The sequence below is a fragment of the Equus caballus genome, chromosome 1, assembly GCF_041296265.1.
Source record: "Equus caballus isolate H_3958 breed thoroughbred chromosome 1, TB-T2T, whole genome shotgun sequence".
NCBI lineage: Eukaryota > Metazoa > Chordata > Mammalia > Perissodactyla > Equidae > Equus > Equus caballus.
Window position 1 is genome coordinate 158,859,701 of NC_091684.1, and position 23,694 is coordinate 158,883,394.

At 36.9% G+C, this 23,694-nt stretch overlaps 1 protein-coding gene across 19 annotated transcripts in view; it reads right to left on the reverse strand.

The window, feature by feature from the left end:
* TMEM62 (transmembrane protein 62) overlaps positions 1 to 23,694 on the reverse strand; it is a 79,801-nt gene that overhangs the window by 15,457 nt on the left and 40,650 nt on the right. For 2 of the 19 annotated variants that reach the window (XM_070238351.1, XM_070238346.1), the window contains exons 1-10: positions 17,387 to 17,849; positions 17,001 to 17,112; positions 15,750 to 15,887; positions 13,833 to 13,878; positions 9,508 to 9,649; positions 7,011 to 7,135; positions 6,741 to 6,863; positions 4,396 to 4,551; positions 2,588 to 2,650; positions 1,725 to 1,884 (exon numbers count right to left, since the gene is read on the reverse strand). In XM_070238351.1, the coding sequence (XP_070094452.1) occupies positions 1,725 to 1,884; positions 2,588 to 2,650; positions 4,396 to 4,551; positions 6,741 to 6,863; positions 7,011 to 7,135; positions 9,508 to 9,649; positions 13,833 to 13,878; positions 15,750 to 15,887; positions 17,001 to 17,112; positions 17,387 to 17,566 (1,245 nt within the window). In that variant the 5' untranslated portion in view covers positions 17,567 to 17,849. Of the gene's footprint in view, positions 1 to 1,724; positions 1,885 to 2,587; positions 2,651 to 4,395; positions 4,552 to 6,740; positions 6,864 to 7,010; positions 7,136 to 9,507; positions 9,650 to 13,832; positions 13,879 to 15,749; positions 15,888 to 17,000; positions 17,113 to 17,386; positions 17,873 to 23,694 lie in introns of those variants that run through there. The other 17 variants (XM_070238403.1, XM_023619005.2, XM_070238348.1 and 14 more) reach the window with 16 other exon arrangements.

The following is a 23,694-nucleotide window of genomic DNA, read 5'->3' on the forward strand; positions in this document are numbered from 1 at the left end:
ATAGAAATTCGATAAACATAGTGAGTAGGTAAAGGATAATAAACTGATGTCTGCTCTCACAGTTTCTGAGTTTCAAATCAGACTTATCTATAGCGTACTATATTTAAGAGGACAGAACTTTTCCACTGATGAATGAGGGGACCAGGTTCCCTATTCAATACTCAGTAGCCTAATTTTTTAAAGTTATACATATAGACAGAAAACAGATCAGTGGTTGCCTGGCAATGAGAGTAGAAGGAAGGCAGCTGCAAAAGGGCACAAAACTTTTGAGGGTGATGTATCGTATTGATTGCAGTAACGGTTTCAAGGATGTATATGTATGTCAGAACTCATCAAATTGTGCTCTTTAAATATGTAGAGCTTTTTGGATGAAAATTATACCTCAGCAATGTTGTAAGAAATGTTAAACATATAAAAAGTACATGTGATTTCACATTTTTACTAAAGATTCAACTAAGCGGCCAGAAGTGTTTCAAGGAATGTGAGGTTTCTTCCTCATAAAACTCCAGAAGCTGGGGTACTGAAGCAATCCAAGGATTTGAGAGTTCCCATTCCTCTAGTGAGCAGGTCTCCTATGATTGCTCCCACTTCTTCACCATGACTGTAAAGCTAGGGGATAATTTATTCTAGGTGCCCCTATACCTTGAAGTCTTTGTAAAATGATCCAACTTCTACTATGAAAGACCTTAAGAGTTCATCCCAGCCCTCCTCCTTCCACATCCTCCCTGAGTTTCTTCTTCCTCCTAGGCAGAACTTGTCAGAGATGGGTGGCATTGCAAAGTGCCTTCTCTTGTTTCCTCAACTATGAAGTGGGGATAAAACTACCACTATAGGATTGTTATATGGATTAAGTAAAAAAATTCTAAGTGTCTAGCATCTCCTTAGAAGGAGCTCAGTAAATAGCTCTTTCCTGCTAAAAGTCCTTCTCTGTGACACACACACACAAAAGTTAATGAAAATAATTACATGTGTTTTCTGAAGGATCACTTGGTAATCTTCAAACTAAGACTTAACGTTGGAAGATTAAACAGTTAAAAACTCTCATCAAATCATAAAGTTGTAGAAATTGACAGATTTCTTTTTCAGAAACTTATTTTTGAGCACACTCTATCCCCTAAAGAGTTTCATAATGTTGAGAAACTGCTCTATTTTGGTAATGACGATCAACTTCTACTCTGGCAGGTGCTAGTGAATTAAATGCTCCAAAAGCTGAATCAGAATAAGGACAGGCAGGCTGTCACTGATGTGCTGTCAATGCATACTCCCCAAACAAAAAAATCCTTTGATGCCTTGAAAATTCTCTATCCTAGAGCTTTCAAAATAGTGACACAATTTTCCTCTACTTGGAGACAGTAATCGAAGACATGGATATATAAATATATGTTTTCTGACTTATTCTATTATCCTTGGGTATATTGGGGAATTTGTTCCCATTATTAAAAGGCCAAAGTTGGAAGAAAACAAAAGACTGATCCCCTGGGGTTAAGAAAGCGGGGACTGTGGCCAGTAGTTGCACACTCTTCTCCTCTGCCCAATTTTTACTCTAATAGTAGAATTACTCCTGAGTGCCCATTTTCAGAATATACTAAATCCAGTGTATTCAAAGTTTTTATTAACTTAGTTTCATTTTTATCAATTGATTGAAAAGAAAAAGAACCCAAATCAGATTTCAATGTGGTTACAGCCTAATCATTTATATAGCAAGTTGAAAATTACTAACTTACCTGGACGGTTACTTCTATGTTATGTGTCTTATTACTATAGTTTCTTGGGTTCCACTTCAGTATGAAAATAGGACCAGACAAATGAATAGCTTGCCCTAAATGAACTCCATCAATCTTAACTGTGACAGAAGTAATGGAGGATAAGGAAAAGGCCAAGACTCTAAAATGAGAGCATACATAAATGCATGGTTTTAGGTATTTGTCATTGTTTTTATAAAGGAGAACAACCCTACTGTAACCTAAAAAGATATGAGTATAGGCAGAAGCATCACATTGTACAACTGTTCATACGACCACTATTCATATGATCTGGATTCTTCCTGAAGAGTGGCTTTTGGAATTGTATAATTCAGCAAATGTGAATTGGTGAGAAATTAGAAACTATTCTTTTATTTTTTAGAAAGGAAAATCAATTTTCTTTTGACAAATCCAGCTGGATTAGATCCAAAGTTCTTTCTTAAGAAACTCCTGAAGTCCTGGTTTTTCTCATAGGAAAAGAATATAGGTCAGACATCTCACTTTGTTAACCTAATGTCAACCCTACCGTCTATTCATTTGGTTCCCAACGTATCTGCCCAATGAAGCAATGTCACAAACAGAGCTAAAGCTACGACCCTTTCAGAGAATATAAGGTCTAAATCTGATCTCCAGCTCCTATCAAAAAACCTGACTGAGAGATGTAGGTTCCAGTTCATTAGTGATCAAAAAAATAAATTAAAACAGCTTGGTACCATTTTTTCCAGATTAATTAGTAAATCTTTTTAAAAGTATAAATATCCAATAATGATAAAAGTGCTATGAAACTGGCACTCATATTGCTTGGTAATATAAATTAGTATCTGTTTTAGAAAGTAATTGGGTACCTTGTGCACTGCTGGTGGGAATGTAAAATGGTGAAGCCAGTATGGAAAACAGTATGGCGGTTCCTCAAAAAATTAAACATAGAATTACCGTATGATCCAGAAATTCCACTTCTATATATATATATATACCCAAAAGAATTGAAAGCAGGGATTTGAACAGATATTTGTACACCCATGTGCATTATTCACAGTAGCTAAAAGGTGGAAGCAAAAGTGTCTATTGACAGATGAATTGGATAAACAAAATATGGCATATACATACAATGGGATGTTATTCAGCCTTAAAAAGGAACGAAATTCTGACATATACAACATGGATGAACCTTGAGGACATGATGCAAAATGAAAGAAGCCAGTCACAAAAGGACAAATACTGTATGATTCCCCTTATATGAGATGTCTAGAGTAGTCAAATTCATAGAGACAGACAGTAAAACGGCGGTCGCGAGGTGCCAGGGAGAGTGGGGAATCGGGAGTTATTGTTGAATGGGTACAGATTTCAGTTTTGGAAGATGAAAGAAGTTTTGGTGATGGATGGTGGTGATGGTTGCACAGTATTAATGCCACTGAACTGCACACCTAAAAATAGTTAAAATGATAAATTTTACGTTATCTATATTTTACTGCAATTTTTTAAAAAAGATAGTGATTGTAGTTACAAGAAAAAAAGTAATTGGGCAATCTTCATCAATCGTCATTAAGGAATTCAAACTCTTTCATGTAGAATCCCACTTCTAAAACTCTATCTAAAGAAATTATTCAAATGAAAGAAGACTCTATATGCATCAGATGCTCATCCCCAAATGAGAAAAAAATCTACAAGTTCACCAATAAGATAGGAAAATGGTTAGATAAATTGTGGTACATTCTCTCTGTTGAGAGGAAAAAAGTAGGAATTAGAAGACTGTGCTCTATGATTATACTATGTAAAAACACACCTAAAAGAGAATGCCTGAGAAGGAAAACTCAGAAACGAAAGGTTATGTTGTATTACTTTTCAGAATAAAATTTAACAGTATAGGGGCCAGCCCAGTGGCATACTGGTTAATTTTGCACGCTTAGCTTCAGCAGCCTGGGGTTTACAGGTTTGGATCCTGGGCACGGACCTAGCACCGCTCCTCAAGTCAGGCTGTGGTGGCATCTCACATAAAATAGAGGAAGACTGGCACAGATGTTAGTTCAGTGACAATTTTCCTCAAGGAAAAAGAGGAAGATTGACAATAGATGTTAGCTCAGGGCCAATCTTCCTCATGAAATAAATAATTAAATAAATAAATAAATAAATAAAATTTAAAAGAGCATATATATTAAAAAAGGGTGCCCTTATGTTTGAAAAAGGTTGTAACTCTCTCTAATTCACATTGTTAAATTCACATCCCAACTGAATTTTCAATTCCATAAGGGTTATATAGCTTTTGCTTTTTTGGAAGGCTATATAGCAAAATGAAAAAAATATTTCTGATATATAATATGAATTTTTAAAAGTAGGATACCAAAGAATTACATATATTTTGACTATAGCAATGTAAAAACATGCAAATAAAAAGGCCGGAATAAAATACACAAAAATAGTAATGGTAGGAGTATGAATTTCTGGACGGTTTTTAAAATTTCAGCCACTTAAAAGAATTACACATTTTTTAACTGAATGGGAATGAAACAGTAAGCAATTTATCTTTATATGATATTTAGATTGTTGAGAAAACTAAAGTGGGGCATCTCATAGCTTTCACATGGGAATGTAGTCACAATGACTTAATCTCCATCAACATCCCATTGAAGGTAAATTCTGAACAATTACTACATACCTGATGTGTGTTGAGTGAAGGAGTCTTTCTAGTGGTTCATGGTTAGCACAACTATAGAGGAGTGACTTAGGATTGGTGATAAGAACCACAGGCCACTCGCCAAAGATCAAATCTGCAAAGCTAAAGAGGTCATGATCAAAAGAGAAGAGCCGGTACCTAGAGACCAGAGGACAATACGGTAATTTAGCCACTTGATATTATAAGAGGGCATGAAGGTTATATCAGTACAAATGTAAAAATAGAAAAGCCTACGTTCTGAGATCATGAGTTTGAATGCAGAGTAAATAATATCGTCTCTCTTTCTTCCCTTACCCCTATCACTTCACACTTCACATTTTTCACAACTGAGATCTGATTGAAGCGATGAACTTAACTGTGCCCTTGAACAATGCCTGCTACACAGCAGGCACTCTTTAATTTTTAAATAAATCCTTGTTGAATTTGATTTCTATACTTTAAGACTATTTTAAACCTAAGACATTCATCATAAGCCTAACACCTGACATTCTTCATTCCCATCAACAATGCTACAAAATATTAAAATGGACACAATTAGAAACCTTTCATTCTGCTACATAATATTAAAATGAACACTATTAGAAACCTTTCATTCTTCTTTTAAACCTTTATTTCTATAATTTCAAAGAAATTAACGAAAGTTAAGTTGCTTTGATTTTCTAAATGCACGATGAAAGGTATAACTATTCTTTAAAGAGTAACCAAAGTTTTGTATTTCCTAACTTTTAGAACTGAAAGAAGAAATGATGAACTATGGGAGAAACAATAGTGCTCACCAAACATTCCACATGCTCCCCTGCTTTTCCCAGTCTCCCTGGTATTAGGCGGGGACCATGTGACTAGTTCTGGCCAATGGGCTGTGAACAGAAGTGACATGTATCACACTTCTGGTCCAGGGTAGTTAAGAGTGAGTGTGAGTTTGAGCTCTCTTCCCTGCCCTGGAATTGAGGTGTTGAAATAGTGGAGGAAGTCTGAATCCTTGAGTTGTCTTCTGGAAAAGAGTTGCCCTGACTTATAAATGAAAAATAAACATCTGCTGGGTTAAGCCACTGATATTTCTAGATTTATTTGCATCCACAATAAAGCCTAGCCTAATATTACTAGTAGACTATTTTTAAAAACGCTTCTATTGTACTAATAAAACTTAAATGTTTCTAAGGGCAGGTAAATGTTAGGTCCTTGCAGTAAAACTCCAGATAAAACCCCAGAGTTGGAACACAGAACAGCAGGCAGAAGAGAAAGAAAGGAAATGGTTTCATAATTTACATCACTTAATTTGTAACTGTAGCATTTATAAGAAGCTGATCAAAGTTTATGAAGACTATCTGGTAAAAGGCAATCCCAGCCCAGCCCACAGCCTCACAGTCATGATGGACAGGTCTTAACTCAAAGTAATTACAGTTGCCAACTAATTACAGGCTTCAAGCGTAGTTCTTATACAGTTTCTAGAAAAGCCAACTGAAATGAGTAAGTACCTTCCAAGATGGAAAGCTGTTTTTTAATTAATCAAAGTCATTAAAAATAGAAAGACAACATGTTCAGCTAAACAAATATTTATTGTTGATATCTTCAGAGACTGGGTTTGAATAAATTAAACAGCAATTGATAATAAACAATGAGATGATACTCATCTAGACAAACTCTTTCACTTAGTTATTCTCAAAAAAATATACATAATGAGATGATACCTATACTTATACTGCACTTAGTTACTCTCAAAATATATATTAAGTTCTTCTCAATATATTTCTATTTTACTATAGTGTATGTTTTTCATAAATATGTTATGTTTTCTCTTAAAAGACTTTAACTTTAAAAAAACCAACTATCATCTAATTGAAGAACTTAAATCACTAACATCTTGTAGCAGTGACTAGAAAGGTAGATATAAAATTCAGGAGAAAAAATGACACATTTCTCCTAATATTTCTCAAAGTGTGGTCCATAGAGCACCTGGTGAGCTTTTTAAAAAATGTAGTTTCTTGTCTTCTAACCCAGACCAACACAATCAAAATCTCTAGAGCTAGGGCCTGGAAATTTTTATTTTTAATAAGCTCCTCCATAATTCTTGTGCACACTAGAGTTTGAGAATTATTTCCTCAGGGATGCATCTTGAAAATTCAACATAACATAGTGATGGCAAACATAACTGTTGCAACAAGGTTTTTGCATAATGAGAAAGACTGCCAGATACATATATTACTTTAAAAATACAGAGACATCACATGTTTTTTCTTAACTTATCACCCATGATAGCAATAAGAAAACTATCACTGCGTTAGCAAAACTTACACGTATACGTTTTATTTTTTAGGGTAGTTCCTTACCTTCTGTTATCCTTCCAGTCTCCCAACTCAAGTTCCAAAGTGCCCTGGAAGTGACGAGTGTGCAAAACAGGCATCAGTCCACCAAGCGTATGGAGGTGCCCACACAAATAAGCTGTAGCCGAACTAACCAATGAAAAATAAATGGAATAAATGAACAAAGGTAACTTGTGAGGCCAAACTAATGGAACTGTCTCTTCAGGAAAGCAAGATGGGTAGAACAACATAAAAGAATTAAACACAATTTATTTTGATTTTGGAAGGCTGCCTCACCTCATTATTGACCGAATTCCCGGTGATGGAGAAAGGATAGTGGACGTTGTAAAGTGTCCAAACCAAATACTGTGGTTGCTCCGACTACTTTCCTTGGCCAGTAATTCAAGCTCCTCCATCCGTTTCTGAAATGGAAGAAAAAGAGAAAGAGCTTTAATTAGAGCTCAGGCTGAAATCTAATGTCAACAAATTAAACAACTCCTTTGAAATTTTATAATAAGTATATTATGTCTAGGGCTTAAACTCTACTAATTAATGACCTGTATGGACCTCTGTAAGTTTCAAACTGTTTCACATGCATTATAATCCATTTGATCCTAAAAATAACTCCTGTGCTAAGCAGGGCAAGTATTATTCCATTTGAGAGATAAGTAAACTGAGAAATAAAAAATAATCTTTAAATTATATAAATTTCTTTATCAATTTCTTTATAGAAATAAAGAACCACTAATATTTTCAGCCTAGTACACTACATCACAATTAATAAAGAGGATCTTGAAACTAAACTTCTAAAAGAAGATATATGTATGTCCATGGAAAGCCTTGTACCTGAATGTTCCTAACACCTCTACTCATAATTGCCAAAAACTAGAAACTATCAATCAAGTGCAGTATATCCATACAATGGAATACTACTCAGCAATAAAAAAAAGAACTACTGATACACACAAAAATATGGATGAATCTCAGAAACATTATACTGAGCAAAAGAAACCAGACACAAGAGTGCATACTGTGTCATTTCCCTTAAAAAAAATTCCAGGACATGGGGCTGGCCTGGTGGTGCAGTGGTTAAGTTCATGAGCTCTGCTTCAGCAGCCTGGGGTTCACCAGTTTGGATCCTGGGTGCAGACCTACACACCCCTTATCAAGCCATGCTGTGGCAGCACCCCACATATAAAGCAGACGAACATGAGCACAGATGTTAGCTCAGGGCCAATGTTCCTCAAGAAAAAAAAATTCCAGAACAAACAAAACTAATCTGTACTGATAGAAAACCAGTCAGTGGATTCCTGGAACTTAAGGTGAAGACTGACTGCACAAGAGAACAGTCTGGGGTGATGGAAATGTTCTGTCTTGATGGTGGTGACAGTTATACCAGTATATACATTTGTCAAAACTCTTCAAATATTTAAAATGAGTGCATTTTATTATATGTAAATCATCCCTCATAAAGTTGACTTCAAAAATAATTTGTACAGGGGCCAGCCCTGCAGCCGAGTGGTTAAGTTCACGTGCTCCACTTCAGTTGTCCAGGGTTTCACCAGTTTGGATCCTGGGCATGGACATGGCACCGCTCATCAAACCATGCTGAGGCGGTGCCCCACAAAGGACAACCAGAGGCACTCACAACTAGAAGTTACAACTACGTACTGGGGTGCTTTGGGGAGAAGAATAAAAAAAAAGACTGGCATCAGTTGTTAGCTCAGGTGCCAATCTTAAAAATAATAATAATAATTTGTACATATACACATATACATTAATATTATCTGTAAAGTACTTATAGCAATGAATTCCTGGGCCCTATCGTCAGGGTTTCTAATTTGGTAAGGCAAGGGTAAAGCCTGGGAATCTGCATTTTACAAGACCCCAGCTGACTTTCATGCAGATGATCCTTGAAGCATACCTTAAAAAACATTATTCTATGCAGCAGGCTTTAAAATAATAAGTTAATCAACTCTATCTAAAGACACTTGGTAGATAGGAAACAAAATATATCTCCATGAAATAAAATGCCTAATATAATACAATGAATTTGACAATATTCTGTTTCCTTGATTCCTCTGAACCCTCAAATCACTTTGAATCTCTTTCAGCACTTAGCAAATTCTGCCTTTTATTATAGTTATTTCTGTACTGGTTTTATGCCCCACCACTAGATTAAATATTCTAAGAGGCTAGGGACTTCATCTTATCGCTTCTGTATTCCTATATATGCGCACATATATCGTGCATATGGGCATGAGCTCATTAATGAGTTGAGACTTGTTGTTCCAAGAAATAATGAGAGGTTCTCAGATGTGACTTTCTAGACAGTTTTAATCCAACAACACTTTTCCCCAGCTTACAAAAAATACTTTAAAAGAAACTTACTTACTTCAGTGGTTGCCCTTCTCTTAAAAAAAAATAATATACATATACATACACACAGACCATTAGTTAGAAATGGCAACTGTGGAGAGTTAGGAATATACCATAGAGTATACAAAGCTGTATGCTCTGGCATGCTGCACTTAGTACATATTTAATTAACATTTACTAAATAAATATCAAATGTGAGGTACTTCTTTCCCAGATTTCTGGGACAAGAACAGGAAGAACAATAATAGTGCTAAAGTAGCCAGTAATTTCTTCTAGCCATAACTGTAACCACAGTAAACTTTTTCTCAAGCTTTTCTAGATAAGAACTTTACCTAGAATAACTTTAAGTGAGCCACATGTATCCAAGAAAAAATAATACAGGTTAGCTACAAAGGGAAGTGAGTTTTTACGGTACCTCATCTAGAATTCCAAAGAAATTATAGGGTCTCTTAGGCCCTGGAGTTTGACTGGCATCCAAAGCAATGAAAGAATAGTTGCCAAACGGAGTACTGTGGACATAATGGAAAGAGCCATCCCTACGTACGGCAGAATATTTCCTAAAAAATAAGACAGGAAAGTTTTAGTGCAACCGTAATAGGACAGAATGAGTTTAAATTCTTTCCGTAATATCACACTATATTTTGCTGCCCTTTGAAAAGGAGGTTTCCTAATCTGACAGAGAAATACAATAAACTAGATCTAGAATGGATAAACAATTAAAAGAAATTTTAAAGACTTTTCTCCCACTGTCTCTGAAGGCTCAGACAAACTAATTCATTAGTAACCAAACACAAGGTCACCACGCAAAGCAGAGAAGCAGGCATTGTTTTAGGCAGTCCAATAAACACTTAAAAAGAGGTCAGTCAGAAGCCGGTGAAATGGTACTTATCGATCATTAAAAACTTTAGTGAGGAACTACTAAGTCTCCAGCAGAATTCTTGGTGTAGTGAGATACAAAAGGTGTTTACTTCTTGAAACAGGACTATAGAGGCTTAACTCACAATAAAGCCTGGCAAAGATGAAGTCATCGAGCCAGGAGAAAAACGTTCAAGTTAGGTCGAGGTCAGTAAATCTTTTTCAGTTCCTAAAAATATGTTGATAACATACACAGGTCAACACCCACTAATGAAAGTCCTCACCACCTTAAGTATCAACGGTGTTCAGGGGTCCATAAAGTTGGAGGGTGAAGAGCAGAGAGAAAGGACGGGTAGCATAGTACACAGAGTGGGCACTCATTAACTACTTGTTGAATAAATGTGAAGAAAGGTACGGATTATATTGGGGGCATACCCATATTATTCAAGTATCAGAACATTATAAGAAAATATCTAAGTGTCTCATGTGATGTTTTACCTAAGAGCATAAATGAAAAAATACAAATAAACTTCTGAAACAGTGTGCCATCAGGGAGCTATATTTAAGACACAACAGCCATCAAATAAATCCTAAAATAAATATATCATAGATATTACAATTAATAGTCAATTCGTTCCACTGTCTCTCTTCTTGGTATTGTTAAAATTTCTATTTCAGGTTTTTTCCTCATTAAAATTTTTATATTTCTCCTGCTTAATTTCAGAGTTATTCTTCAGAATTTATCATCTCAAATGTTGCTCACTTTTGTACATTTTTGACACATTAAAATTCAGCTATTTAAAAATAAATCCAACTATTTGAAAGCAAAGGTTAAAATATACAATAGTTAATAACATTTCTTGAATTCTGGATTTTGGCATTCTTTTTTTTCTTATGGGTTTTTTTGCTTTGTTTTTTGGGGGTTTTTTTGTTAAGGAAGATTGGCCCTGAGCTAACATCTGGTGCCAATCTTCCTCTGGTTTTTTTCCCCCCTCCCCAAAGCCCCAGTACACAGTTGTATATCCTAGTTGTAGGTCCCTCTAGTTCTTCTATGTGGGACACCGCCACAGCATGGCTTGATGTGAAGTGTGTAAGTCCACTCCCAGGATCTGAATTGGTGAACCCTGGGCCACCAAAGCAGAGTGTGCAAACTTAACCACTCAGCCACAGGGCCAGCCCCAGGATTTTGGTATTCTTAAGATCAAGATTTAACTTTAAGAGTTTCTTCCTACAGGTTGATATTTCTGTAATGTCTGATCTCTAGAAAAATGCCATTTATTAAATTCAGATAAAATTTAGGTGGTTAGAAACAAAAATATAAAAATATGAAACTTTAAAGTGACTAATAACTTTACTTTCTCAATAACCAGTCAGACCCTATGTCCTGTTAATTCTTCTTTGAAAATGTTTCTTAACTCCATTCCCATAATCACCATTAAAGATACAGATAATAGGAAATGAAAGATTTTTCTCTCTGTCCTTTTCCTGTCTCATATTAACAAAAGGAAAACCTCCTCTCCCAAGTTATGATAACTCTAATTATAAATTAATGTTAATTAACCAATGCTTTTTGACCTGTCATCCTCAAATTGATGTCACTGTCCCTATGTCCATGAACTTTGTTCAGATAGGTATGACTTCTATTCATTTCAGGCCCCTTCCATATGAGGACTGGACTATTGCAGGACTCTCTTACTTGGTCTACATAACTCCAATCTCTCCCTCTGTTTTCCTTTTTATCCCTATTTTCTTTCTTTCTTGTTATGTGATTGCCCTTTATAAAATACTGTTTCCATTATGTTACTTGTCTCCTTAGGAATCTATACTGGATTATGAACTATTACTCATCACATCTAAATTTCTATGCTTGTCACTTAAGACTTCATAAATTGGCCCCAAGCTACCTATCCAGTGTCATACTAGTCCTCAGTATGAACCTATATTCTGGTGATACCAGTTTCCTTACTGCCCCCAAAGCTCATTCTAGCTTTTAATGCTCTGAAGTTTTGCCTATAATCTACCCCTCAGAATTTCTTACTTTTCCAAATGCTACCCATTTTCTAAGACTGGACACAATTTTCACTTCTTTTAATAAAGTCTTCTCTAACTTGCAACTAGTAGATATACAAGTTCTAGAGATCTAATGCACAGCACAGTAATTACTGCAACAATACTGTATCATAGACTTCAAAGCTGCTAAGAAACTAGGTCTTAATAGTTCTCACGACAAAAAAGAAATGATAATTATGTTTATGATAGAGATTTAGCTAATACTACAGTGATAATCATATTGCAATATATAAATGTATCACATGAAGACACTGTACACCTTAAACTTATATAATGTTATACATCAATTATATCTCAATTAAAAAGAATTTTTAGGGGCCAGCCCTGTGGCCCAGTGGTTAACATCACCACGCTCCACTTCGGCGGCCTGGGTTCCATTCCTGGGCATGGATCTACACCACTTGTCAGCGGCCATCCTGTGGCAGCATCCCACATACAAAATAGAGGAAATTGGCACAGATGTTAGCTCAAGGCGAATCTTCCTCAGCAAAAAAAAAATTTAAGTCTCTTCTATGTCTACCCCATGCTGACCTCTGGTTTTTGATTTCTCAGAGTGATCATCATGTATACCAAATAATCCAGCATTTCATGAGCCATTCCTTCCTGTTCTTTTCTAATTGTTCCCTAAACGATTTTTATCTCCCTTAACTAGACTTCTTTGAAGTTAGAGGCCATATTTTTTAAGATTAGCTCTTATATCTGATACTATCTAATGATGGGCTCTCAATAAATACTTGCTACTTGATTGACAATGCGGAACAAAGCTACTGAATACCCTGCAACTGAAAGTGAAATTACAACCAAAGAAGAATCCTAACACACTGAAACTAGAGAATTGGTTTCCTAACAAAGATCCTTTCACAGTCACAGCCTTTTTCACATTCATGGCACATAAAGAAAATTTTAATATTTCTGTGACACACTGGGATGAAAAGATAAAGCAGCCAGGGGTGATCAGCTAGGCTCTTCAGCCACCCCAGAGGCTGAGAGGAGCAGTATCTCAGCAACCCTAAAACCCACAGTACTCTCGTTGACAAGCTCTGATCTAAATGACTTCTGATGTACAGCATGGTGACTACAGTTAACAATACTGTATTGTATATTTGTAGTTGCTAAGAGAATAGATCTTAAAAGTTTCATCACAAGAAAAAAAAATTTATAACTATGTGTGGTGATGGATGTTAACTAGACTTATTGTGGTGATCATTTTGCAATATATAAAAACACCAAGTTATTACAGTGTACACCTGAAATTATATAATGCTCTATGTCTATTATATCTAAATTAAAAAATAAATGACTTCTACTATGTATCAATGGCAAAAAAAAAAGTCTGTGTGGAATATTAAAAGTACCTTGGGCAAACAAAAAGTATTAAGGTATATGACATAGAAAATTAAAGAAAAAGTCCTGAAACAAACAAACAAAAAAACTGAATCTGTCACACACACACACACACAGTCTCCTTTTCTAAATTACCAGAGGTTCTTTACATAGAAATTTTATCTGTTAAAAAATGTTTTCAGGGGCTGGCCCCGTGGCTGAGTGGTTAAGTTCGCGCGCTCCGCTGCAGGCGGCCCAGTGTTTCGTTGGTTCGAAACCTGGGCGCGGACATGGCACTGCTCATCAAACCACGCTGAGGCAGCGTCCCACATGCCACAACTAGAAGGACCCACAACGAAGAATATACAACTATGTACCGGGGGGCTTTGGGGAGAAAAAGGAAAAATAAAAAATCTTTAAAGAAAAAAAAAATGTTTTCACCCATTCATTGAAGGTAACACATTGAGGTCTGTCTTTTGTTCACTACAGTACCTGTAATAATTCTCAACACTCTCCAGACTTGGAATGTTGAATGTATCTAATCAAAAAGAAAAGAGCAAACATCATCTATATTAAAAAGAAAAACGCAAACATGTTAATGACTAAAGAAAAACGACAGTTCTTTCAATAACACTTTATGTGGTAGAATCCCAACAATTAGATTGATAATTTTTAAAACTTGATAATACAATTCAGATTATCCGGAAACTTATTTAAGGTACCTAGTATACTGGAGAATAATAAGCACTTTGAATTATGTACTGTTCAATATAAATCAATTTGAAGTTATAAGATTGCACCATTCTTGCTGCTGTTTTAATCATGTGATTCTGGAAGGCAGCAAGGACTGGATTTATGCCTGATATGTGGATCCAGGCTGAGTGCTTCTAAACAGCAGATCACTTGGAGAACAGGACCAAAATTCCTCTTTTCTTAAATCTTAAAAAAGATTCAGTAAAGGAGTTACATAATGGTAAGGAGTTAAGGATGTCATAGACTATTTAACTGGAAATACAGAGCTTGATTGCCTGGTTGCAATAGCTAAAATTGATTCTCAGCTTTGACTTTCAGGAATCCACTACATTTCTAATAACCTTAGAGAATAGGCTGTAAGTCCAGTTTAGGCCAAGAGAAATATTGTCATGTATGTAATCCTCTTGCTAAGTAAGAGTACAAGTCTGTTATAGTTAAATCTTAATAAAAATTTGTTTCCTCTCCTATCTTAATGCAATATATGAACATATATATAAGCATATACCATAAGCATTTATGCCGATACAAGTCAGATTATTATGAACTCCAAAGGACTATCCAAATAATTTAATCACAAGAGTCTGTTTGATATTTCTTACTTGAATTAAGTTAGTAGCTTGGCTTGGAAAACTTTTTTTAATATATACCAATTTGCTTTATTGCAAAAGAATTCTACCTGTACCACTAATTAGGATCAGGAAAAAGGGGAAATGTAAATATACCAGAGAAAGTTGTAAGCCAGATAAGCTATTTTTAATTTATAATTCCTAGTTGCTTTGTAAGAACTATTTATAAAAAGGGCATTTTCCGATCAAACCAATAGCTGTGCCTTTCACTATGTAGATTATCTGTTTAAAATGATAGCTTTTAAAAAATATATAACTAGGTAGTTATTAGCAATGAATAATCAAATGAGGCAGACAAATGAAGTACTTAACCAATATGAAAGTCAACATTTATAAAACAAACAAACCTACTATCAGCACTCTTTTGGAGAAGAGTTCATCTCCTTACTAACACAACGAGAATCTAAAAAACAGAAAGGGATTACCCATCTCTCTGCCCAAGCATATGGGGATTTATTTGCAATTTTGATTTTTAAATGTATATACAGTAAAATTCAATCTTTGTGATGTACAGTTCTTTGGATTTCGACAAATGCACAGTCCTGTATCTACCACCACAATCAAGATATACAACAGTTCCATCATCCCCCAAAATTCTCTCATGATGCTTCTTTGTAGTCAACCTCTCCTTCCATCCTCAACCCCTGGCAACCACAATCTGTTCTGTCTATAGTTTTGCCTTTTCTTGAATGTCATATAAATGGAATCATACGGTATGGAGACTTAGGAGCTTGGCTTCTTTCATTTAGTAGAATTATACATTTGTAATCATCCCCCTGCATAGCTTTTGCTAGCAGCTTTTCTTCCATGTAAAGAAAGGCCCATACCAACTTTCCCCTCAAAGGCTAACAGGGACATCTGAAGTTTTAAAATCACATATTATACTTGTATTTCAGAGTTGTGGCCTTCACTGTACCTAAACCTATATTACAATGTCCCATTTTATAACTTTATAATCTAAATCGGAGAATCTAGGCTCCTAAAGGAAAAAACAATCTAGTCTTAATTATATCTGAGTCTTGACTCTTACCATGATTTCCCTTGATATCGAGCCACTTGGTTTTCTCCATGACCCTTGTCTTCTTCAGAATACTCTGGTAAGTTTGCCATTCTACCTCATGCTGCCTGGATCCCCAGTTTTGCTTTGTTTTGGCATCTGTCAGGTCTCCTGTAGATTTACATAGGAATTAAATCACAATGCAAAATAAACCCCAGGTGGTTCAAATATTTTAAAAAATCCACAATGAAGGAACAAAGATACTTAAAAGTAATTAACATGTATAAGCATAACCACTTAGGAGTCCATCTATGTCCAAAGCAAGCCATCTAAAATAAGACTTTCTCAGCAAGGGCTTTATTTGTTTCTTATAGGTTAGCAAGTGCCTACTTAACCTCCAGTGATATTAGAAATGGGTTGCAAAAAACTATATGTTTAAAGAGAGTAGTACAAAATGCATCATAAGACTGATAACATGAACACTCTTTATAAGAAATGCCAACGATCTGGGCAGCGTGCCTAATATCTATGACCATATTTTCCACATTCAAAATCAGGGTATGTGATTTGACCAAGCATTATTTTTACAGCAAGTAGCAATCTGGAAGGTGCAGTCTGGACAATAATACACCAAAATTTCTAGGACACTAACAGACACTTGAAATTGAGGTCTTCCATAAAATGAAGACTGATACTTCATCGGATCAGCAGAGGTGTTTCAATAAGTGGGTGGGAGATGAATCCCCCAGTAGACAAGATAGTTGCTCCTTTAGCTTCTTCTGCTCCAACAGAGTTTGGGAGCAAATGGTTAGGGGTTTGAAGACTCTAAGGGAATCCAAGAAACGGAAGTACCAAAGGATGAAGAAAAAGTGCTCTAAGTCACTTGAAGCCTCAAACAATTGACAATATAAGACTAATACTGTAAAGAAAATGGAAAAGTTAGTAAACGAAGAGAACTTTTGATTGTGGTTAAAGAGATTTTCCGAATTCTCTCAAATCCAAATTGCAACAACAACAAAAAACAGATACATAGCAGACAACACACTAACTTGAGAATCGTGAGCCTTGCTTCTACCGCTTTGGCAAAATCTTACTAGCTTTAGCCTGGATCTTGACTCAGTTATGCATAGGCAAAAGGAATTATAATGTCCCGTCGCCTCTAGGACTCATCCGGGGCTGTGGCTATAGTGTTCCCAATGTCCCCAAGGTGAAAAGCTGGAGCCCTGGCTGGCATTCTACCATCGGGACCACAGAACAACAGGACAGCACGGCAATCCTCCCTACCTGTTGCTAGGACGAGAGCTGGTTGAATGATGTCAATAGTTTCAGAACAGAACTTCTCTAAGTCTACAGCTCTGCCTGGATCGCGAAACCTGCTCAGGTGAATGTCGGATATCTGCCGAAAGCAGGTATTAAACAGAGATATCTGAGTCAGAAAGAGGCAGCACGGGCACAGGCGACCCAGGCGCTCTCTCGAGGCAGAAGAAAAAGGCAAAGATGCAGCGCATCCAGGAACCCACCCCCCCACCCCCCCAGTAAAGGATCGAGCCTCCCAGACCGAGTGTGGGGCCCTAACAGGCACCAGCGGCGGCCCCGCGAAAACTGCCCGCGTCTTGTGGCGTCGTGGCAGCTGTGCACCCACCCCCACCACTCGGCTACCGCTGCATCACCTGCAGACCCCAGAAGATGTTGCGGGACCCGGGGCCCGGCGCGGGGTGCGGACTCCGGGGGGCGCGGAGCTGGGGTAACGGCGAGGGCGGACCGGCCAGGCCGTAGTGCTCCAAGAGCACTGCCGCGAGGGCCGCAGCCGCCAGCCCCGCCACCACCTTGATGGCCAGCAGCGCGGCCATCCAGCCCGCCGGGGCACAGCCCTCGCGGTCCTCAGTGGTGCCCTGGCGGCAGCCCCGCGGGCAGCTGCTCTGGCCGCACTTCCGGACTCTATGGTCACGGGCCTTACGGCGCCGCGCCGTCCGCAGCCTCCGGCTCCTGCGCCTCGCCGCGTACTTCCCCCTCGCCGCCCGCCTACCCGCCGCCCTGGGCTGGGTTTGCAAGTGTAATGAGGGCGAAGGAAAGGAAACCCGGAGCCCCTGCGCCAATCACGGTTGCCAAGGCAGCCCCGGTCCGGGAGGCGGGGGCTGGAGTCCTGACTCCGCCTTAGTCGATCAATCCTGAGCTCGCTGGGTTGGATTCCTCACCTGTCAAACCGAGTTAATAATACTTCCCGCGCGTCCTTAACGGGGTTGTTATGACAAAGTATGGATGAGGACACCTTTTAAATTGCTGTAGAAATGTGACAGGGGGCATTTCTCTGGCCCTTCTGATTATTAACAACGTGCTTCCATAGGTTATTTATAAATGTAATAGTATGTTTTGTGAAAGTTATTTTCTCCTAAAACTGATTTCACATGCACTTGGTTACGTAATATTCCAGTACAGTGGTATACCATTCTCTTAATAAATTTTAAATACTTTCTATGGGCCAGGCGAAAGAGAAGAATTAGATTCTGGCCCTGCCCTTAGTTTATCTAGCCATTCCCTTATTGAACATGTGGATTGTTTATCATGTTCTGAATGTTCTGAATAAACATTTTTGAATAAACATGTTTTGACTAAACATTCTGAATAAACGGATTGCTGTTCTGAGTAAACATTTTATGTTTACATAAAAATAGCGTTTTACAAACAGCGTCCTTTTCTTAACCCCTTGAGTTATTTTCTTGAGATATGTTGCCAGCATTGGAGTTTTGCAAATTTCAACTCATGAAATACTTTTTGAGTACCTTTGGAACGTGTGGGGGAGGGAGAAATCCCCCCTTTCCTCTCTTGGTTCTTATGGCTGGTCCAATAGCCAACAAGAGAAAATCAAAGTTTAATACATGAGCATGGGGAGTTCACATATGCATGAAAAATTCCAAAGACTGTCAGGCATTCTGGACTAAGGAGAAGGCAGCATGGGTCTGGGCCTTCAAAAGGAAAGGAGGGAATTTACAGGAAGATGGAAAGAGCTAATGTTTGGTAAACAAATGTTTGGTGGGCCATCTAGAGACAATGGGACACAGAGAGGACTTTGACCAAATGGACGTTGCTAGGTTTCTCCCTATCTACCACGCCTAGTTCATATTATACTATAGTAATCTGTGGTGATAGCTCCTTCCTGGAACAGGCCTTCTATCTTATGTGCTTTTAGGCAATTAAGGAGAAGGTCAGAGTTTCTTCCTCAGCGTTTAGTTCTTAAAAATAATCAGCCCTTTGGGTCAGCCTGGTGGCATAGTGGTTAAGTTTGCATGCTCTGCTTTGGCAGCCTGGGGTTCACGGGTTTGGATCCTGGGTGCAGACCCGTACACCGATTATCAAGCCATGCTATGGCAGTGTCCCACACACAAAATAGAGGAAGATTGGTACAGATGTTAGCTCAGTGACAATCCTCCTAAGCAAAAGGAAGAAGATTGGCAAAAGATGTTAACTTAGGGCCAACCTTCCTCACCAAAAAAACCCCCAAAAAAACCAAAATCAGCCCCAAATAATCCTCAAAGAGACACATTTTTAGGTGGCCAATTTTGTTCCCCTTTAGTTCCACCTTTGAACTTCAAACAAGCCAGGAGCTAAGTTAATAGATTGCTCTATCTCATTGAAGCAGTCTTAGTCCTGACAATAGGTCAGTCCAGTTAAATTCATTTCAGGACGTGGTGATGCAGGTGGGCTCCCAAAGGCTCCAAAATATTGTGTAAGCAAGAAATCAGATATTTAATAAGAGGCATTTGTATGGAAACAAAAGAAAAACAACAGTTAGTGATTGGAGCAAATTATAAACCAGTTTCTGAGCCCAGGGGGCAGCCAGTCAAGAAGATTTCTAGATGTCAGAGTTGAAGCATCTTTTGCATTTGGAAATGTCTCTGATGATGTCATCAGGTGTTTAAATAACATTCTGAGTGGCTTACACAGCAATAGGCATGAAAATTGTCAAACGTGGGCTATTGTGATGATCTCCCTTAAGTTTATATCAAGTTGTTCAGTTTGCAGGGCTTCAAGAAAAGGGCAGCTTTAGTTCTTAAAGATTCCAATTCAAAAGTGGGAGAGAAATTGGAAAGCATTAGTTTGGAGAATTGTAACCAAATATTTGAGGAAACGAAAAGAATTCATGATCTAGTCCAGTTTACAGGTGGAAAACAAAACCCCAGAGACAATTAATAGAACCGGAATCTAATATCCACAAGTGTGTAGTATAATTTCTATCAAAACATAATCTTTCTTTCTAGAATCACCCTCATTTCTACCAAAGATAGCCAAATTAAGACTAATCTGTTTGCAAAATAATTCTAGACTCAATAAACTTGGTCTGTTTGTTCACATAAATACAGCAAGAATAGTGATTGGTCATAGAGGCTCTTTTAAATCTGCTTTGCTGGCACTTTTCATAAGAAATCTCAGATTGCACTTTGAAAGCCTCTCAAAACTGAGAAAGACATGCCAAGGACTTGTCATCAGACTCTGCCTGCAATATCAATAAATTTGAATGAATTCCTCTCTTCTTGAGGTGCCTAAAATATCCTGAGGTTTTTCCGCCTCCCAGGAAGTGACCTTCTTTACTCACCTGGATAGGCTGCTGAGAACCCTGAAAGCAAGATATCAGGCTGTTTTTCCACGGGGCTTAACTTGGCTCCATAAAGTACCTCAGTTCCTTAAAGCTGTCTAGTTATATCTGAGTCTATGCACGTCTCTCAAATATGACATTCCAGTCAAAGCCTTGGTAATATAATCAATGTTTCCAATTGTGTCCTATTATAAGGAGAACAGATTCTTATTGAACTTATGTAAATAACTATATTGCCATGAAAATAAGAATACTCACTCAGTATGAGTTTCCCAATTCTGGAGGGATCAGGTAAGGAGAAAAAGATAAATGTTTCAGTTCTCCTTACAAAGGTGTAATTTACTGAATTGCTGTGAATTATAGGTTGCTTAGAAGAAATGACAAAAAGGTTTAAAAAATCATCAATGTTTCAAACAAAAATTCATAAAAATTATAATCATCCTCATCAGTTCATTCAGATCCATGTAATCAATTCTTGATCTTTTGTTAGCAGTTTTATGAAGCCATCAGTCTCTCTGTTACAGTTCTGTAATTTCTTACCCAGCTCAGTTTTATGATCTGAAAGTTTATCAGAAACCTGTATTCTAGAGTAAATGTCAGAGTCCTTTCCATGAATCCCTTTAAAGATGAAACATTTGCAAAAGCATCAGAGTAAAACAACTGTCTGTAAATGACAAAAGACTTAAAGTGACATGTTTATAGATCTGATTACAATGCAGTTGACAAGGACATCTGGTTATTTCTGTGAGATACAACATTTTAAGAAATGTACAACACTTAATATAGAAATATGACTGATAAAATTATACCAGGACTTATTTGATTTTTAGAAATTTCATACAATTTTTAGAAACATATTAATAACATTCACCCATACACTATAACTTAAGAAAGTTTATCATCACTTATGTGACAATGCTTCCCATGCAATTTAACAAACCAAACAAGCCTAATTAGTTTAACAATACTTTGAAATGTTCCAGGAGCCCTCTGGAAAATTCCCAAAGTTTCTTCCAGGTCAAAAAGACTTCATTTTTTTTTTCCAAGGGCGATTAGCCCTGAGCTAACATCCACCACCAATTCTCCTCTTTTTGCTGAGGAAGATTGGCCCTGAGCTAACATCTGTGCCCCTCTTTCTCTGATTTATATGTGGGACACCTGCCACAGCATGGTTTGATAAGTGGTGCATAGGTTTGTGCCCGGGATCCAAACTGGCAAACCCCGGGCTGCCAAAGTGGAGAGAGCAAACTTAACCACTGCGCCAGTGGGCCAGCACCAAGACTTCATTTTTAGAATTTGACTTGGGGAAGTTTGTTAAAGATATCAAAGGTTTGGATGCTTAACTAAATAGGATCACAGATCAATACGAAACAAACTTAACTACCTGTTTAACCAGAGTGACAACAGAAGATGCTAAAGGCAAACATAGAAAGTTAAAACAGTTGAAAAACAAACCTTAGCTCTCGTAATAGAGAGATCTTAGGTTTTCAAGCATAGGAAATTATTTTGATAGAAACAAAATCCCTGCTTTTTCGGCAGACTACTTAAAAGTAAAGAAAAACCTTCCACAATCTCTTTATCAAGAGCAGACTACAGTTCAAGAAAACTTTCCTTTTAACAGAGAGAAAACCAAATTCTAATTTTGCACTAGCTTACTTTTGATATTAAAACTCATTTACTTAATTAATTCATTCCAATCTTAGCCAGCTGGACCATGCATAAAACTCTTTTCTCAAGGTTCCTTTTTCACAAACCTTCTATAACTTCCTTTTTTACATTCAGATTTTGTTCTATGTTTTCCCTCTCTTTTTTTTTTTTAACAAAATGCATTTCCATTCCTTTTTTTTTACTGAAAACACATTTTATTTCCTTTGATATTAAGATATTTTCATTATTATTTTAAGTTTTAATTACATATATTAATTAGAATTTTTAGCCCTTATAAACTTTAATTTTTAGTGATAAATAAACATGTAAACAATAATAAACTGTCTTTTACATTAGCATTCTGCGGCTTGGCAAATATAAATACTTTTCATAATTTCTAGAAACATATGCTACTTCATAGTTCAATCTTTCAATAAAGCACAAGACATCTTCACTAAAAGACCCAAATATCTTTGGTGTCTCTGTAATAAGAAGACAAAAGTAGATGAAGCTGTGTTTAGTAATTAACGTCTAATGTTTTATCTTATCTGGAAATGATCTAGATATTCAATGAATTTTCCATCATTTAATTTAACTGAGCAGAATTCTAAAATTTCAAGTTACCAAAAAGATTGTGGAAGCTATTTTAAGTACACATGCTATAAAATATAATTATTGCTAAAAAGTTTGTCTATAAACTCTTATCTCATTTACATATATCTAAATCATTTGCTCCCAACAATTACGTTTAGATTACCCACAAAACTTCATGAGACATTAGACAAAATCAGTCATCAATTTTTTTTGCTGCCAAATTTTGTAACAGAGATAGAATGAATTTGTTTGACCTTTAGTAAACCTAGGTAGAACAAAAGTTTTATTTTTAATGCTGATAAATCTAAAGACATGCCTATTTTAATTAACCCAACAAACTTAAATTAGCTATAATACCAAATATTTTCCTAGATCACGTGATCCTGAGATTCATTTGGGTTAGTTTCTGTTATATTTTTGAAAGTATACTCAATTTATATAGCACTTGTTTGTTTTTAAAACAATCAAACAGAACTCACTTATAAACTAGTCTTGATAATACCATCTGGAGGAACAAAAATATATTTACAACATATGTATATGAACACACACACAAACACACAGACAGATGCAAACAGAGATCTTATAGCCTCCATTTAAAAATTTTCCTTAAATTAGATTTTCAGGCAAGGATGCTTCCATAGTAGTCTGCATCTCCAAAAGCTTCTTTCATAGTTTACATAGTACATAGTTTTATCTTAACTTAGGGAAGAAGGCTTATAAAAAGATTCCAATCAGCTTCCAATTTGGCCAATTTTTTATCATAGAGCTCCTAAAAACCTCTTACAAATATCTTGCCAGTTTTCAGCCAGGACAAACAGTAAATATCTCTGGCTGTATTCCACAGCTCCATGGACCCAAAAGGCATCCTCAAAGGTTATTACCTTCTCAAGATCCAGAGTCACTCCCAAAGATAGCCAAAGAAAGAACTGATAGCCTCACGTCCCAGGCAGGCAGAAAGCTAAGCCAAGCCCTTAGGACACAAAACGAGACAAGTAAGAAGGTAATAGTTGTCCCTGGGAGAGAAAAGGTCAAAACCAATGGGTCTGGACTTGGAAAGGAAGGGACAATGTGAAATTTTATTTTTCTTAACTGGGCAATACAGAATGGCCATTGAGTGGAGGTAAAAGGGCTTTTATCCAGGGA